At 37.8% G+C, this 19,763-nt stretch overlaps 1 protein-coding gene across 1 annotated transcript; it reads left to right on the top strand.

The window, feature by feature from the left end:
* The first annotated feature begins 9,547 nt into the window (after positions 1-9,547).
* On the top strand, positions 9,548-19,102 carry LOC136279058 (G-protein coupled receptor GRL101-like). The gene is made up of 13 exons (XM_066162432.1): positions 9,548-9,612; positions 9,757-9,828; positions 11,331-11,402; positions 12,408-12,479; positions 13,294-13,365; positions 13,880-14,885; positions 15,446-15,536; positions 15,840-15,914; positions 16,446-16,493; positions 17,104-17,160; positions 17,482-17,538; positions 18,426-18,545; positions 19,017-19,102. Exons 5-13 carry the CDS (start codon positions 13,298-13,300, stop codon positions 19,100-19,102), a joined length of 1,608 nt encoding a protein of 535 aa, XP_066018529.1. The 5' UTR covers positions 9,548-9,612; positions 9,757-9,828; positions 11,331-11,402; positions 12,408-12,479; positions 13,294-13,297.
* Positions 19,103-19,763: the final 661 nt, after the last annotated feature.

Here is a 19,763-nt window from a genome sequence, read left to right as displayed (position 1 = left end):
TTTGATAACGATTTGGCTTTGAATTTACCTAACTTACCTTACAATTTTTGGGGTGGCGGCCCTCTTTATTATTTTCGTCGGCCGATTGTGACATGTCATCAACCAGTTATTTTGACAAAGTTAATAAACACCATGCCATTAATCAAAACGGCTGAAATATCCGAATGCGTACTTAACTTTCTCAGAAACCACTATATATAGCTGTGAAAGTTGTGAACGGTGAGTTCTCGATTTAAGAAACCAACAGACATTCCACTCCATTCTAACAACGTGTCACCCAGCGGGAGCAAAGAAAGGCTCCGCTAAAAATGAAAGAGTCACGACTCCTCGGGATTAATTCTTCAGAACAAATATTTTGTTCAGAACAAAAATGGCGGAGAGAGGCAGAGAGAGACAACGCGAAAACATTTTATTAACACACTCTCCAAGGTGAAATTTGAAGGACGTAAAACTGTTTAGTTCAACAAGCAGCCGCAATGATGACAGATTTGTTTCGTATGGCGTTTCTGTTGTTTCTCTCTCATAGACTTGACTTAAGTATTTTAAATTGTAACCTTGTTAAAAATTATTAAGTATTGTTTACCAAGGTAATCATTTATCGTTTGAGTGAGTCTGCTGATCATTGTCAACAAACAAAGTCAAACGTCGGTTGTTTTTGTAGCCTTATGTAAGACTGAATTAACCGAGTGGTCTATTAAATTGATTACAATTGAATGAAATGAATTTGATTTGATCGATGGATAAGATTAACTTACGATATGATCCTTGCAAGTTGACCGTCGTTCGCTCAAAGAAATTTCAAAAAAGAAGCTTTCAAGATATTCGTGCTGCGCCAGGAATCAAACTCGTGCTACTGGATAGTGCTTGGTTCTGCTAACCAACTGAGGGACGGAGGGCTAAGTGTCGGAGCGACGTAAATTTTAATGGGCACTTCAATATCGTAAAAGGATTCTGATGACAATTGATTCAAATAAATTGCATTCATTCATAATTACCATTTCCTCGATTTCTTTTTATCTGTGCAACTATGGGGAAATGGATTGCCATGTATTCTCTATTTCCATATGGGAATTGACCAGGTATCATTTCCTTCAAGCCTGACAATGAACAATTGAATAATTCTTGAAATAAGTATTGGAGTAATGAGTATAAGCAAGAACGTCAGTCATACCCGCACAAGCGGGTAGTGAACGAATAGATGCAGCTTTAAGAGGCGATCTTAACTGAGAATAAGCTGGTCTACCTATTGTTGAAGAGAGTATAGCTTGCTTTAATCTGGACTTCTGATGTGTTTTTTTTTTAACCCAACTATAGGGGTGTAAACGACAACGAGCTCCATACGTTGCAGGAGGGAATATTCGACAACCTGACCAACTTAACTGGACTGTAAGTATATACCAACTGATTAATTGATTAATGAACGAGACTAAGCATCTTTTACCTGTTACATGCGTGTTCACTTGTATTAAAAGATTAAGTATTTACAGGAATCATGAACGCAGATTTCTACTTTGACTTAAAAATCGTGATCGTGATAGCAGTACGATGCTATCTGAACCATGAGCCAGCTTTGCAGATCAAAAGTTATGATCAGGGTACATTGTGAGCTCCTGTGAAATAAAAGCAATAAACTTTGAGTAACCGAAAACTTTCCATAACTACAGCGATCAGTTTTTTTTTTTCAATTGGCAGACTTACTGCCTAGATACATTTGCGACTTCGGAGAATACAAACGGGCGAGATGTATGGAAAACCTTACATAATATTCGTAGTCCACAGGTGTCATGTAATTACAATTACACTAACTTAACTGAGCCGATTTTTCCTATTGGTGATAACTCATCCTCTCCAATTTTTTATGTCTCCAATAAATTTTACATCTGCTGCCGGAAATCTGACTAAGAGATCGTTAACTATGTGATCAAACTGAAGAACAGAAATTGATAGCGCCCAATGGATCGGACAACTTAGTCGCGTAAAAAAGATTTTCAAAGGAGGTAAATATTCGAGAAAATTGAATTAAAATCACTGAAAAATCAAAAATATCTGTGGAAAGTTTTTAAGCGTTACCTATGAATTCTTTTCTCATTTTTAAATGCGCTGCTTATGAGGTGTATTTGTCATGCTGCTACTCTTAGTATTCTCTTTTCGCAAAATACAGATCTTCATTTCGAAAAATAAAGCTTTTTATTTTGCAAATTATAGATTTCCAATTCGTTTCGTCATGTTTCGTTTCGAAAATTACAGTAGGCCCCCGCTAACGTAAGAATCAGGAAGAAAAAAAGCAACAATAAGCGATAACATGAAACAACTGAGGCAAGCTGCATGCAGACGACGGACCAGAACTTTGAAATGTTAAAGAAGGCGTACGTCTAAGCATCTAACAACGTTTTGTGGTCTTTTCCAGAAGCGGCTTGTTTTATTTGCTTCATTGCTGTAGTGCATAAAAGAACAGTTCTTCCTTTTTTCTTTCCTTTGCCGCCATCACTTAACTGATATACTCCATCCCACAAATTACTTTTCTCTCTTCCACATTGATTTCAAGAAAGTTTGGCTTATTTTCACTAGCACGACACTTTATTTTCTTTACCGATGAGAGCAACTTCCCACTTAACCTCGTTCTCGCGACGTAATTTCGGCACCAGATTTTTTAATATCGCGAGAACACTGGGAATTGCGGGAATGGTCCATTTCAAGCAAATTCGTTGAGCGTCACGTTCCATTCAAGATGTTAGCAGACTGGCCCTCTATCGCAGAAGGATTCCCACCTTATTTTCACGAGTAACAATTAACACAATGAAAAATTGTCGAATACCTGTGAAGAAATACTTCCTGGCTGGTCCGTCTCGGCCAAGCTAAGGCTAATCAGAGACCTGTTGACGAATTTAAGATATAAATTACGAAATTACGATTAGATACGAATTTAAGATATAAATAATTTAGTTTTGTTAGACTGATGGAGTTAACTAGCTTGAGAACTCGTGCAAACTGAGGTACCGCGAGTTTGATAAAGAACTTTCATTCCCTCTCTGCTTGATGACTCTAATGGCTCTTCATCTGAAAGACTGAGTCTCTGTGTGTTATTCAGCCCCAAGTACACGCTCTTAAATATCCTAACGGTAGGGATGTTTGGGCTTACGCAACAACTAACCTAAGCAGAGTGAACACACATCACTAAAGGTAAAATAAATGTGTTGTCTCGCAGCACAGAACAAACCAAGGCTCGCACAAGGATTTCAAAATCATTTCACAGACGTAAACAATTCAACAATTTTGTGAGAGTTCGGTCATGCACGGCTTTCATTTGAAAATAAATTGACCTATTTGCAAATTACTATATAAGGGCTCCTTTGTCGATTTTGATATTTATTGACGTGATTACTGAGTTGACTGGGACGGTTTGTTCCACCTAAGAGTTGCTTGGTTAAACATTGAAAAAAACTATATGCTATATATTCAATTATCTTGAATAGGCCTGGAAAACCTTTGTAGAAAATACTTTTTAGTTCACTAAGCTGCCACAATGAATCGGCAGATACTTCTAGTATAACTTTTACGCTGCTTCTTTTTCCTAAAGTTATCATAGACATTTTGAATCTTAATTAAAAATTAGTAATCAGTTTACAAATACTACGTCTTCGTCAATGTCGTCGTCGCCCTGGGCGCTAATCTGAATCACTACGTTAGCTTCTATAAGCTCAAAAAGTATGTTACGATTGAGGAAAACTAATTGCTTTCAAAGCCGGACACAAAATCCCCCAAAAATCAGAAGGTGTGAAAAAAGGGAACAAAGGTGTAGTGCTTTTTTTGGACTTCGGGACTTCAGGCGTCCTATGTAAAACATGGTATGCACGTACTGAGTGGCTAGTTCAGAGGTGAAAAGTAAGAATTTTTTACCTCCGAGCAGCCGATGAAATACATATCGTGCGTCAAGGGTATACTTCCGACCATTTTTCGGTATATCGAAAGTGATAAACTAATTTTTTTTCAAAAGCAGTTTTGCCTAAGAGTATTTCTGATTGAAAGATTTACAAGAGTACTTGTCTGTCGTGCATTCAAAAATAGACATCGATGATTTCTGACTCATAACTACCACAATAGCCCATATTCCTAAACTGTTCGGAATTGTTTTACTTACGGATATTTGATCCCGATTTTCAAGGGAAGACCCCTGAGAGCGAGGTTGTGAACGTGCGTCATATGTAATTTGGATATGCAATTTTATATTGAGTGGTTTTAGTCATTGGAGACCGTTTTTTAGGGCGGATCTCTGATTTTGGTATCTATAGCCTTTTTTGGATTTTCGGTAAATGATTTCAATTTAAGAGATATCAAAAGAAAGGGGAGGCTGTATCAAACAATTCCTGATGTGCGAAATTTTATCCTTCAAATATATTTAAATGCATGTGACACCGTTTGCACATTATGATCTACTGGCATGAAAAAGAATAGTTAAAGAGCCTATGTCACGGGTACGAATAAATAGCGCTGTATTATGGAGAGGTCAATCTCAGCAACGAAAGGAACGAAGCGGATATTATATGTTAGGCACGTGAACGTAAGCACTTCATCCATGCCCGAGCAATAATCGCGTAAATGGCACCACTATGGGCGATATAGTAGATAAAAACCGGCCTTACGGTCAACAAAACAAGGTTATCAAAAAAAAAAGAGAAGACAAAATTACCGCAAAACATATTTAGTTAGCTCTGTAGATTTGAGAGTATTCTCACGCGCCACTATACATGCCTAATATTATTCATGCCAACTAATTGGCAATTCTTATCGAGGACTTTTTTCAATTCTTTTACGAATTTGCATTTGTCAAGTTTTTATTCGCATCCATCGCCATCTTTCTCTCTCAGTGATACAATGACTCGTAAACAAATTACTCTTAAAGAAATTACCATGCAGGATGTTTCTTTAGTATTTCCTACAACATTCACTTTCTACGCGTTTTTTCTTATATTTTAAATGGATATTGGAAATCGTATTACAAAGACATGAAAGCTAAAATGAGGATTTAAAGTGAGGATGGTAGAAGCTTATTTTCACCTTAAAACTAACTGCAGGTGGTTATACGCCAACAAACTGCAAAGCCTTCCTTCTACGATATTTGGTAACCTTACCTCCCTGGAAAACTGTAAGTACCTGTAAACTTGCAATTTTCAGTTGAAAACTTTTTCATCAATGCTAAACGTTTCTCATGCAAACGTTGAAATCCTACGTCACAAAAATCTAAATGATCTGTGTTTACCAAGAATATGAATAACACGTTTTTCCCTGAAATGAATTCTAAAGGTCTGAGAACTGATGTATTCGAACTAATTTTCCAGTTCTTAATTGTGCACCTTAAAACTTAACCATTTAAGGTATGGGGTAACTGTTTTAAGAAATATTTTACAGGGTCCTTGTCCGTTAAACCAAGCTCAGTCAACTACCACCGATTATTTTTCAAGGAAAATAAAACCTAGAGTGGCTGTAAGTAGAAAACGAATTAATCTTCATAGTTACTGAAGCTGTATAGTAGTCAACAGCGATCGATATATTAGACCAGAGGTGAATATAAAAAAAAAGGTCCTAGGATTCAGACAATCATTCCATATAGATTTCCTTTATCTTTTCCTCTCTTCTGAGTAAGGAAAAGTGCGTCAGTCAGTGATCGAACGACTAAAGCTGAGGTCACTGGACTTACGGGGAACTTATATTCCTCTAGATATCCCGGCTAAAGAAGTTTGAATTTTTTCGTGATTTACATTGACCTGTTTATTTTCCCCTTGATTACTTCCACCTAGTTTCACCGTTGGGGTTAGTTAGCAGGTTAGCGTTAATAGTCCTTTGCGGCCCTGCGGCCTTTTAATTAAGAAAAAACATAAGACAAAAATCCCTATATAAGGGCTGTAGCGACGACTTGAGTAAGGCCAAAAAGCCGTGCAGCCTCGGCGAGGTGCGAATGCAGAAGAAATGAAGAGAAAGAAAGAGTGAAGGTCTTACGTGCGTCGCCTACAGATATCTACGCTACATCAGTTCCTAACCAAAGTCAGAGGACAGGACAAGCCAGAAAACAGACAGGGAGCTTTTATAAGATCAACTGCTCATACTGCAAGTATCCTTTATCGGAAAAGCTTCAAAACAATCGCATGACTGGACACAAACGAGAGGCAATAATTGGTGACGTCAAAATTCACATCGCTGAACATTATTCACTCTATGAAGACACTATCAACTGGGACTCTACGTAATTCCTGACCTACAGCTTCAACTACTTACGACGACAGATTTCTGGCCAGCAGATTTACTACCTTAGAACAGACTTCCCTCAAAAGATGTCTAAAATTGCCAATATCATACAAACGTCTTATTCACGGGTATTTGCAGGGACAAATAGAACCGAAGAGAACGACCTTTAACGGACGGATCGAAGCCGACCAATTTACGACCGACTAACGGGTACTCGAGTCTTGCAGACAATAACACCATGGAAAAACTGACCATCAGTATGCACGAACCGGACTATGAACAGCTCGACTGACAACAACTCTTTCACTACTCTCTAATGAAGGGACTTCTGCTGAGGTTGTGCAAGCGTCATTCACCACTTCCCCTCACCCCGGACGATCAGAATAAATGATCAAATGTTACTCACAGGTTTAAGACATTTAAGGTACCATTATTTTTGTTTTTCTGTTTTATTTCTATGAACAATGCAGAGGAGTTGTCCGACAACAATCTCAACGAATTAACTGATAACCTGTTTCGAGGAATGAAGAATTTAACAAGGCTGTAAGTGAGACCTTTTTAAGATTCTAATAACGTTTATGATTAAAGGAACTTTTCTGGCATGGGATTTAAACTTGTAAAAAGCAAATCCTGGACGACAGACATTAACGATTTTTTCACTGCAGGGCAAGAAGACTAATAGGGATATTACAATTTATGACAAGCCAGCTTGCAAAGGCTGTTGTATGATCAGACTTTTATACTTCTCATTAATCCTTCCAAATGATGTTAAAGGCTGCAAACCAGGCTTGTTAAAAACTCATCTATAACCTTTACCCAATTTTGTTTTGAGTCTCTCTGATGTTATCCTCTGTTAGTCCATTCTTAACCTTTGGTCTAGATTGTTTTTCCTATTTTTATACTGTCTTTCCGCATATCTCTCCCTCCGTTTTCCCCGCTTCTCGTTTCAGTGTGTTTATCTGTCTGGATATCCATTGATTCTCTTGCCACTCTTATAGGTGGTTGCGTAAACAACAAACTAAAGAAGCTAACCCCAGAACTGTTCACAGATTTAATAAGTTTGAATGACACCGTGAGTGAATGCGTTGAAGATTAAATCTAAAAGCCCTTTGATCTTATAATTATTTCTACCTCCTGAAAAGTCGTAATTTGTCAAGTTAGACTGACTGAAAATGGAAAGGGGAAATAAAATTGTTATTCTTAGATAACACCATGAACAAATATGTACACTGCAAATATTGTAACATGCCATTCTGACTTAAGAAAAAGGCTTAGTTTTTCGGTTTTATTTCCTTAAAATTGGAAGAAATCATGATGAAATACGCATTAAAGCAAATCAATCTACACTCAGATGTTAGGAAACTATCAATCTATTTAGTGCAGTGAAGGTGGGGGGGGGGGGGGGAAGCGTGAGCCTCTGAAGCCCTCCCCCCCTCTACCTCTCCATACCCTGTTGCAAATGTAAAAGAGCCCAGTGCCCATTTTGAATATCATCAACAACGTATTTACTAACAGTAACTTTGGGGCTGGCAGGTCAAGTTTCGTTACCTTCTTAGCCATAACGAGCATAGGTTTTCTTTTTGCCTCTTTACCTATCAATTCCTAAACGTCAAAGCAATGCAAACGTCTGCTTTTTAGCTTGGCCTCGAAAGTAATCAGTCTTACCCATTAGACAAAGAGCACTTGGTTTCACTATTCCCCGGGCTAAGCAGGATCTGTTTCTGTTGCGATTCATGAAATAAACGATTGCTTTCAGGGATCTGTCGAACAACGAAATTAAAAATCTGCCCCAAGGACTTTTCAAAGGTTTAAAGAAGCTTGAACATCTGTAAGTGATGAATTACATCTAAGAATTCCTTAGTTTTGGAGAATGATTTAAACTTCCTTCCTTCAAATATAAAACTCAGAAGTGCTAAATCTTAATTAATAATGTTGATGTCACTCACCTTTCCAACCAACAATTTTCTAAATAAGCTACAAGGCAAGCGCTTTCATTAACAGGGGGACCAGGATCGGGGAAAAAAAAGATAATTAAAGCAAATGTTTAAAAATATAAATTTCAACAAAGAACATGCAAGAAGAATAAAGATTTGCTGGTGTTATTAGATACTAACTAAGTTCTAATAAATGTATATGAAACCTTAAGTTCATCAAGACTTAAAATTTAAATATCAAGAGAAACGAATTGATGAAGAAAACTGCTAAAAAAGAACAAATCGAACATAAAGTAGTTTCTAATGCACAAAATTTTGAAACAAAAATTCTAAATTTACCATTTAGTTTCATTATTTCTTCGTTCATTCATTCATTTAGCTGTTGCTCTCTCACTTTCTTATTTATTTATTTATTAATTTATTCATCCTTTCACTTGCTTAGTTCAAATACAACCTTTCTGATAAAAACTAATACCGTTGGTAATTATATTTTTGTAAAGGATAAAGCAAAGGTTTTTGTTGTCGATTAAGGTGATTCCTCAAAGAAAAAAAGTAACCGAACATACAAGTAATTTTTTAAAAATTTCCTTAAACGTTCCTTACCAATGTCTCTTTCGAAATTACAATAAAAGGGATAGGTCACCATGCTTGTTTTGGATGATAAGCCAAACTTACCCCACTTATACCTGTACTGGTACTAATCACGCGCGTCATTTCATCGGTTAACGGTACTTTTTTCTGCACTGGGTTTTTAAAGTAACACATGTAAAAAAATCTTGATTGGTAGAAAGTGTCCAGCACATGGCACAATTGATATGTAATTTCGGGAAAATCACGCAAATTTAAACATGTTCCTCGAGTCGTTCCTTTCAAGGTTATAATTTGCATCCTCGAGTAATGGGCTTCGTGCACGCTTTTAGCCTTATCTTTTTTTTTTAAGGAATAATTTTTTTTTAATTTCCCCAATTTAAAGTGGAAAAATTTTGCACCAAAATTATGCAAAAAAAAAATATATATATATATATGTATAGGTCACCGTGCTCGTTCAAGAGCTAAAGACCATCGTACCTCTTTTCCTGATCCATAGATTGAAAAACAATACCGTGTGGGCGCTCGTTCCTCTGATTACGTGATTTTTATGCGCTATACAGGATGCACAGTGCAAAACTAAGGCATTACCTCAGGCAAAGTGTCAAAGCAGATTTAAGCAATCGTATTTGATTGGAAGAAGCAAGTATCGGAAGTAGCTATGTAATCAATAAGCAACAGGTTAGTCCTCGATCCTCCTGAAACGGTTGATAGCGAAACTAGACTTAACTTTCAACTTGGTATCTAGTTTCTTTTACGCTATCCCTGTTTTCCATAGGATTTTGTCAGGCAATCAACTCGAGGAACTACCCGGAAATATTTTTGCCAACCTCTCCAAGCTGTTAAATATGTAAGTCATCAAGCACTACACCCAATGTCCCATGAATAGTGTTTTCGCCGACGTCACAAATTTATTTTTGAAGAGATATACTATGTTTCACAGCGCTCCAAAGCTTTCTTCGTCGCATTTTCATTGACTTATTATATGCCACAGAAAACTGGACAAGAACAAGCTTAAGAGCCTCCCCAGGGATTTGCTTCGTACTCTGGTCAACTTAAACGGGCTGTAAGTTTTGTGATTGGGTTCAAAGATATCACTTACTTAATAATGACATATTGTTATCCGCGAAAGCATTATCGAACCTAAATAAGTCCTCTAATTTAAAAATATGCATAGTAAAACTATTCCTTGGATTCAGTTTCTATATGAAAGTGGATCCATTTTTTAATCTCGCTATCGCGCGCTGTCTTTGATTGAAAGAACGTGTTCTAACAGAGTACAAAACACGGAGCTGAGCTAAAGCTGTCACGCTATCTGCCAATGTTTACTATTTTTTTTGTAAACATGCCATGCGCCGTGATTGATGCTATTAAAAAAACGTGAGCAGAGACGAAAATCCTCAAAGAGAAAATGAAATGGGCAGTCCGAGTTTCGAAGGTTTTCACTCCCAGTGAGATTGTGAGCTTTCTTACGGCAATAAAAATCAAACATAGATAACACTTGTATAGCATATATAGTTTCGTGTTCAAAAACAAAATAGAAACAAGCAGGAATCATGAAAAACATAACCAAACTGGCATAACTGTTAAAATGTAATCATGTAAATCATGACGGTATCAGAGCGACTGCGATCATGATGAGGTCAATCGCGGCTAACTGTAAATTCGGCTGTCGTTCATTCATTAAACATACAACCTCAGCAGTTTGTTTTATAGTTGCCATATGAAAAAAATTTGCGTGTCTTTATGAGCCACAATTAGATCGGATTTAAATGCACATTTCACTTTAAGATTCTGTTATAAGACTGAAAAACTTCTGGCAACAGTGTTAAATTCGACCTGCCGAACGTACTATTTCAGTTTGTGAACTAATACAGATTGTGCACTTTTGGTTGTAAACTTTGATTGTTTGACATTCATTTTTGACAGCTTTGGTCTTATTCAACCAATCAGATCATTTGAACCATTCTAACAAGGATTCTGAAACTTTATTGATTTGGCTTATTCTAACTTGATTCATGAGAGTATAGAACATGCTGACGGCGCTTTTGCTTGCTTCTAAAACTACAATTTGTTTTGAAAATAGTAAGTAATGCGTGGGAAATTTGACGGATTCTTTGTTATAAAAAAAATAGACAACTCCATCAAGGGCGTGGCAAAACTGAATTGCTCCCATTTGTACTAAATAATATCGTTGGAATATGCTACTTTGAAAACAGTCTAAGGGATAACGCGGGTGAAAAACTGATCGAGACGACGGGGAGTTGTCTGTGATACTACTATCACACTATCAGCTGACTCTAGATCCACGATATCTTGTTTGCCTCAGTAGCTCGATATACTAGGGTTTACTTTGAATAACTGTTGTAATCCGCAAGTTTTGTGTCTGTTCATGCTCTGTAACTATTACTTTGTAGCTACCATTTAGTTTCCCTGTTGATGCACGTGTTTACATCTCGTACCCGTGGTGCAAAGTCATGCCTCTAACAGATAAACATTTATTCGTTTGCCTAGCCAGTCCAATAAAAAAAATTTGGGCATTTATCTAAAACATAATTTACATTTAAGGTATCTGTCCGAAAATAACATCGAGAATTTACCCAAAGGGATTTTCAGCGGCACGAGAAAGCTTCAGGTTCTGTAAGTACAACTTTTGCAAAAATCACCCGATGGATTTTTCTTTTTTTGTATGCTTAAGAAGCACTCCATATCACCCGATGCCATATCATACTATGACATTACCGACCACACCACATGTAGATTACTGAGGATCACATAAACCATCTCACGGCCACACTTTTCCCCATTGAATCACAGCACATCATATCATTTTGAAACCTTAAAAACTTCTCAAACTTTATAATTTCTGAAACCCTCAACGAAAGACATACCGCACCACACGTCATCATAAAAAAAAGAACACCATAACACATTACATCACATCACACTTTGCCATGTCATACCGCACCACAGCTAACCATATCATGAGAGGGAACACCGCAACACATCACATCACACTTTAATAGGTCATACCACACCACAGCTCACCATATCATGGGAAGGAACACCGCAACACATCACATCACACTTTGCCATGTCATACCACACCACAGCACACCATATCATGAGAAGGAACACCGCAACACATCACATCACACTTTAATATGTCATACCATACCACAGCACACCATATCATAAGGAGGAACACCGCAACACATCACATCCCACTTTGCCATGTCATACCACACCACGGCACACCATATCATGAGAAGGAACACCGCAACACGTCATATCACACATTATCATGTCATACCAGACCACAGCACACCATATCATGAAAACGAACACCGCAGCACATCATATCACACTTTTCCATGTCATACAACACCAGAGCACACTGTATCATCAAAAGAACACCATAGCACATCACGTCACACTTTACCATGTCATACCGCGCCACACCACACCTCAACATTCTCGTCATACCACGCAAAACCACTCTTTACTAATTCACACTATAACAAATGATCCACAACACATGACGCCACAAGACTTTCCTGTGAGCAATTGTCCTAGCCTCGTATTACGGTGGATATTAAAGTTGTGATTTTTTACTCCTAACGCAGACTTTTTTTTTCTCCGCAGCACTATTTCTGATAACAAGATTCCCAGTGTCACCAACGAAAACTTTAATGACCTTCCAAAATTGGTTATTTTGTGAGTATATAGCCACTGATTAAATTTATCATTAGACCACCACATCATATCTTAGAGCCCACTGGATCTTACTGGGCTTACTAAAAATGAAAATTGGTTTATAACAATGACGTCCTGTAAAGAAAAACATTTCTAAATCGAAAATCATGAAATAAGAACATGGTGTTCTAGCGTTAGCCTTATATTTTTTGCAAAAATACAGAGAAACTGCAATTGCTCTGTTTTCAGTTGTTGTTGCTGTCGATTCCCCTACAAGAAGATCCTGAAAAGACTTTTTAACCCTTTAACTCCAACGAGTGACCAAGAAAGCATTTCTCCCTACAATATTAATACAATAGGGAAAACATCAGTAAGGGGATTATTTTTTGAACCAACACCAAGTTCTCTAAACTAACAATATAAGGACTGAATGGAAGGCAGAATGATTAATGTGATCTTGGGAATGGAAGAGTTAACGACTAAACTGCTTGAATTCCAGGGAATATTATCCTACTGCAGTTAATATGTCGCTGGTACAATAGTACAGCTTATTTTTAAGAAAAGATTACCGGTATTTATTGCGAGCACAGAGCGAGGGGTCCCTTTAAAGAAACCGGGATTGCCAGTTTACGCAAACCTTATGGTTTGTTTCGAGATTGACCTTGGTTAGCAATTAGACTGAAATCCAGGGACGCTGAGCTATAAAAAAGGATGAATCTTCACGGCGTTTAAACATAATTTAAACACGCAACAAGGGGGCACGCATTTTGACATCACGGTGCAGTTTAAATTTTTTTATCCATACCTATTTATCGATGGTAGATGGTATTTTTAGGAATATGCAAAAAAACCAAATGTCTGAGCTTCCTAACGGGTTTTTCGATGGAATGAAGGACATCATGAAAGTGTAAGTTTTTCTCCGTGGTCAGAGAAACGTACAATATCATATTATATTATGTTTCATTAGCGTTGGACTTGTCATTCAAAAAAACTTAGTTCAGGCCCTCCATTCCGTATTATTTGAAATTTTTTGAAAGGGTGGAGGGGGGCCAGGGGGGGAATCGTAAGATTTCGTATTCAACATCCACACGCTCCGCAAATATTTAGCTGGTTTAGGTCGGTTGAACCTACTGACAACTTGTAGTTATACAGAGATTCTTGTTGAAGTTACAATCTTTTGCAAGTATAAGGTTTCCTTTTTCCTTTTTGAGGCCCCATATAATCACAGCCTACCTCACCTAGCTTCAAAATCAGCAGAAAGTTTGGTGCCTCAAAGACCGTTATATTCACTATTCGTAGATTGAGCCAATAGTGACCTGCAAAATAAGCTATACCCCACATTTTGATTATACATCCCTGTGTGAATGACAACATATCTTTTGCATTTTTACTGTACTTGCCTTCCACATTGTGGATTACAGGATAGTGGACACCAGTCTTATGTGTTGTCATCTGACGAAAGAAGACGCCCAATGTACCTCTTTATACGACGACAGCTTCGCCAGTTGCGAGAGCATGTTTCGCGACTCAGCCCCACGTAAAAGTATCTGGGCAATCGGAATCCTTTCTCTGCTTGGTGCTGTGTTCGTAATTGTATGGCGTCTGATCTTCAAAGAGAGAAACGTAGTCCAGCTTATCATGTTAATGCACTTAGCGGTTGGGGATTGCTTGATGGGCGTTTACTTGGTCACCTTAGGTGCCAAAGACCTGTTATGGTCGGGAAGTTACTATCTGCATGACTTCCAGTGGCGATCCGGTTGGTTGTGTCAGGTCACAGGTGCGATCTCAGTGCTGTCCAGTGAGGTCTCTGTAATGATACTTGCACTCATCTCTGCTGACAGGCTAAAGAACATCGTTTTCCCATACCATGGCAGAGGGCTGACTCCCAGGAAGGCACACATTCTGTGCGCGATTATTTGGGTCCTTGGTTTTGTCATCGCATTCCTTCCCCTCAGTGGCATTAGTTACTTTTATGACGCCCTTGAGCGCCCTACCTACTACGGACGATCCGTTGTGTGCCTCCCACTGCAACTGTCCAACAGGTTTCCAGCTGGTTGGGAGTTCTCCATTGCCATCTTCGTTGGGTTAAACTTCCTCCTCTTCCTGTTCATGACGGTAGCTTATGTCGCAATCTTCCTTAAAAGTTATCTCTCCAGCCGTCAGCTCGCAAAGAAGGGAACCAGACGAGAGGTGCAGGCAAGAAAGAAGAACGCAAGTGCCAGAAGGGAGAGAGCATTGGCCAAAAGAGTCTTCTTTATCATTCTCACAGATTGCGCCTGTTGGATGCCGATAATAGTCATGGGCATCAGGTCTTTGGCTGAAAAAGATTACAGTCCCCGAGGCGATCTTCCTGCCTGGATCGCCGTGTTTGTGCTGCCAATTAACTCAGCTTTGAATCCGATCATCTACACCTTATCAACCCCTCAGGTAAGACAGGGACGTACATTAGTACAATTCAATCGATCGCGACGGATTTCTCCATCGTGTTTATGCGTTAATTACGTATCCTCGCAGAATGCTTAAAAGTAGATAATGAAAGATATACGTCGTAGGCTTCCTAGGAAAAACCTTATCGTGGGATTATCGTCCAATGAGTGAATTCGTTCATAAGAAAAAAGAAGTAGGTGGCTTATCAAATGTTTCAATTGCAAATGAACACGGCTGTCACATTTAATTTCAAAATGATTCCTCTCACCCAAAAATTTCCCGCTCCTTGAAAACTATCATTAAAAAAAATTTGCACATGAAATTTCTGAAAGCTACTTGAGCAATTTCTCATAGTTCTTTTTGAGGCATTTGGAAAATATCAGAACTGGATAAATGGCTATGCAACTTAACTGGCTGATTCTAGCATCGGCTTTCCTTGTGTTTAAGTCGTATGATCAGCTTTAACATTGTTTATGAAAGTTACGTTTGTAAACTCTCTATCATATTCTCTCTTAATTTTTACAGATTTAATGAATATTCGCTTTGCATTACCCAAACAGGTGCAGGGCATATTGCGACCAAAACTGCGAATTCTGATGAGCCATGTGCGCAGCTTTTTCTCTTGCTGTAAAAAGCAGCAAGATCATCAAGGTAAGGTTTACCGTTTTCTTTAGTCACTCTATAGATGGGAAGGTATCTTATTTTTGTGATAGGAAATAAAAACTCATTTTAGTTTGCCTGAAAATAATATGGCTCAGTGCAATTAATGGAATTAGAAACTTAATCATATCATCACATCAATGGAAAAGCTCACTAAATATAATAAGAACTTATCTAAGGTCACTTTAGAGTATTCACAAGATCTTAGATCATATGAGCATACATATATATATATTTACATGTATACATGTATGAATATGAATATTTATTATACATGTATGTTGATTGGTGTAGATCAGGAACAAGGAGACAATGGAATGCTAGAAATGGTGGAAATGGTGCAACTTGGACAAGCAGATCCGGAGCAAGGTAACTTCTGTTAAATTGATCTTTGGTATTTATCCCGACAAACCAGAAAAAATTAATAAATGAATACAAGATAAATTAGTTAGGAAGCTAATCTATGTCAAAATAATGAATGAAGGGCCAAATGAAAACTTTTTATTCTTTAATTTTCTTTATAGCTTTTAATTATTGATTTATTCAATATACCTTTGGTGGTCGTGTGGCAAGAATTGATGTCACATTAACAAAACTTGTTTTGCACAGGTTGTATCGCTATTTAAAATAACAGACCTCACTTGAAACATACTTGACATTAACAGCATACTTTATTAGTATTAATTGGTACTTTATTGGTACTGACTGACTGGGTACGAATCGACCGGGTATGAAACGACCGTGGGCCGGTACGAAACCACTGGTAACCAATTCAAATTAGCCGTTAACACCTTTATCTGTTTTGTCCTTAACGATATTGGAAGAACTTGAAGAAGAATTCCCATTAATGATTTGCAAAAGCAATCAAGAAAGAAAAACAAATGATTCATTTTCTGTTAGGTGTAGGCCAAGTTAACGAGGAAGAACATTTGCTGCCGGCTGAAGCAGGTATTACAACAAACAAGACCCAACATTGTCTTTAGAATCGCAATTAAGTCCTTGGAATTAAAAAGATGGATATGCATTATTTGATCTTTTAACGTGGACTTTTAAAAAAGGTTTTTTCGTCTGTTGATCTGTTTACTTTTTTTTTTCGTACAAAACCTAATTCACAATTTGTTTTGGCTTTTTTAATTGACGAAACTCGACGAATATTGTAGGAGAGTGGGAAACGGGGGGGGGGGGGGGATGACCTACGATGAATAAGAATGGTCGTTGCATGCCTCGTGGGCCAATAGGGTAGAGAATGGATTGGCCCTTACTTTAGCCGAGCTTAAATGTGTTGGAACAGTTATGAAATAAACACACAAGTATAACTGTTATCATGAAGTAGATGTCACTTATTTGCAGTGTTCGATATTTACAGCTACATTTGTTGATTGGCGGAGAAGGTGCTTATTTAAAGCAATTTTATTTTTGTTTGACTGCTTAATGTGACACATTTTCACACTCGATCGTCAATATAAGTTTTTTCAGTTAGCGTTGGATAAGAGATTATGTACTGTGAACATTTAAGAATATTCCTGTTGGATAATTTGATACCATTTCGTTGTTCAAGCAGAAAAAGACGAAGATGAGGACAACGGAGGAAATTTGCAAATGGTTGTTGTGGAAGGTGAGTCGTTCTCTGAGAGTCTGTATCAAAGGACAAAGCCTTGAATGCTCTTTCAGAAAATAGTAACTACTAGTGGGAAAACCTATAGAGAGTTAAAGGAAACGAACCTGAGAGGACCCCGAAAGCATTGCCCTTAGACTTCTATCAAGAAAAAGATCTGAGGGGTCATCATTTCTCCATAGAAAGAGGTGCTTGGATGCTCACTTTGTTCATCTCTGTCATAGAAATGAAATCTTAATGTCATCAATATTCTCATTCGGAGCTAATACATTGATTGTTAACGAAAACACTAATCTTAATCTGTTTTTTTTTCCATTTCAGTTCATCCATACAAAGGACCACGAGATAATGCAGTCCAAACTACGACTTATGGAAAAGGTAAAGTTTTCATTGTACCAAATCAGTTTTAAAGTGGTTCATAAGTCATCGCTACTTCTTAGCCTTTATCTTTTTGATTTACGCCAAAGCCACCTTTGTAGTTTTTTAGTGCAGCTACTTATATTTTTACTTTTATTTTCCTCAGCTATTTTTTTTGTCGCTTTTTCTATTCCTTAAATTCACTTCACTTTGTTTTGTTTTCCCTGAAAGCTTTTTATGAACGTTATGTTCATGCGTCCAAATGATATCGAATTGTTTTGCTATCAATTTTCAGGCATCAGTTCCAAAGATAACATGAATTAACTCTGTTTTTCACGAGCCTTTCGTTGTCAAAATAGTTTATTAATTTGCCAATCCACTAATTAAAATTAGATGACCGACCTACAACTGATAAACTCCGCCTGACTGGCCACTTGACTGACAGACAGTCGGACCGACTGACTGACTGTCTGATTAACTAATAAAATTCATGACTGTCTGAAAGACGGACAGACTGACTGACTTACTGTCAGACGGACTGACTGTCAGGCGGACTGACTGTCAGACTGACTGACAGACTGAGTGACGTACTGACTGACGGACTGACTGACTAACAGACCGTTAGACTGACTAACTGACTGATTGTTTGAATGACTGACTGAGGGGCCGTCAGGCTGACTGTCTAACCGACCGACTGACTGACTGACTGGCTGACTGACAGACTGACCAATCCCTCTGACGAAGGGCTAACGCTCGAAACGTCAGCCTTAAAACTCTTTACGGTGGCCTACTTACGTTTTTAACTCAGTTGATAATACCAAATTAACCAATTGTCTAACTGATTGACTTATCAATCAACTTACCGATTAACAAATATCAAGGTTTTGTTTCCTTCTGTTTCAAATCAGAACAAAAGCAGGATTCTGAACAGGACAAGGAAGGACAACAGGCAGCTTCCATAGAACAACCATCAACTTCCTTTGAGGGTGCAAAAGAAAAAGAGGCCGTTGAACTTGAAACCAAAAGTAGTGACAGAGATGATCGAACTACCTCGGACCGACCATCAACTCCTTTGAAGGAAACCAGCGAAGAAGCTAATGAACACGAAGACAACAAGGGAGAAGAAAAAGAAAAAGGAGAAGAAGAAGAGGAAAAGGAAGAAGAAGAAGAAGAAGAAGAAGAAGAAGAAGAAGAAGAAGAGAAAGAAGAAGAAAAAGAAGAAGAAGAAGAAGAAGAAGAGGAAAAGGAAGAAGAAGAAGAAGAAGAGAAAGAAGAAGAAGAAGAAGAAGAAGATGAAGAAGAAGAAGAAGAAGAAGAAGAAGAAAAAGAAGAAGAAGAGGAAAAGGAAGAAGAAGAAGAAAAAGAAGAAGAGGAAAAGGAAGAAGAAGAGGAAAAGGAAGAAGAAAAAGAAGAAGAAGAAGAAGAAGAAGAAGAAGAAGAAGAAGAAGAAGAAGAGGAACGTAAGATCGCTCCAGATGAACCATCTGCTCTCTCTAAAGAAACATTTGAGGAAGCTAAAGAATACCGAGACACAATGGTTGAGGATGATGAGAGCAAGAAAGTCCCAGCAAAACCAGAGCAGTAAAGCTACTTGATATGACACAGGCAGTGACTTAACTAAAATATAATTATAAATGTTCTATGTAGCACTTAGATTTGTAGTTTCGAGCAGGAATAAGCAGATAGCAAGAAAAGACAGCAAAACTAAGCAGAAAAAAAAGTTCAGTTACTCCACGAGATCGTAAAGACTATGGTGAACTAGTTCGGTAAAATTGGAAAAAAAAAACTCACTCGCTGAAAAAAAAGATACCTAAACACGTATTTATCTCTTGTTTTACTCAGAAGTTACGATAGCATTTAGCATTTGCAACATGTGTACACAATATGTTGGTAGGAGTCGGTTGAGGTCCTTTTTCTTGCATGTTTCCGTGTTTCATTATACTGGTCTATTTTAATCCTCTCTCGTCAAATAAAATTTGATGTATTGTTTTTGCTTACAGTGAAAAAAAGATCAGGTTTTAGAACAATTTTGTAGCAACGATTAGAAGCCGTCTCTGGAAAAGTAACATACATTCCTGAAACAAGGTGAAAACGTTTGTGACAAACAAACAGCAGAGAGGCTTAAAGATGTACGGACAATGAAATTGTAATCGTGAGTTAAGTAAGCAACGCTGTTAAACCACCTGATTATCAATAAAAACGTCGAGAGAGTTTAAGTTACTTTGCCTTCTAGAAATGACTTGTTA

The sequence above is a fragment of the Pocillopora verrucosa genome, chromosome 1 (assembly GCF_036669915.1).
Source record: "Pocillopora verrucosa isolate sample1 chromosome 1, ASM3666991v2, whole genome shotgun sequence".
Lineage (NCBI taxonomy): Eukaryota > Metazoa > Cnidaria > Anthozoa > Scleractinia > Pocilloporidae > Pocillopora > Pocillopora verrucosa.
Note: the sequence above shows the minus strand (reverse complement) of the source record. Positions and strands in the feature narration are given on the sequence as shown.

What these genes read in the sequence shown, in the direction of transcription:
- LOC136279058 (XM_066162432.1), top strand. Translation starts at nt 13,298, where the DNA reads ATGCAAAAAAACCAAATGTCTGAGCTTCCTAACGGGTTTTTCGATGGA. An exon ending in ACAAGCAGATCCGGAGCAAG is followed by an intron (nt 15,915 to 16,445) that starts GTAACTTCTGTT and finishes ATTTTCTGTTAG; the next exon opens with GTGTAGGCCAAGTTAACGAG. An exon ending in TGAACTTGAAACCAAAAGTA is followed by an intron (nt 18,546 to 19,016) that starts GTGACAGAGATG and finishes CTCTCTCTAAAG; the next exon opens with AAACATTTGAGGAAGCTAAA.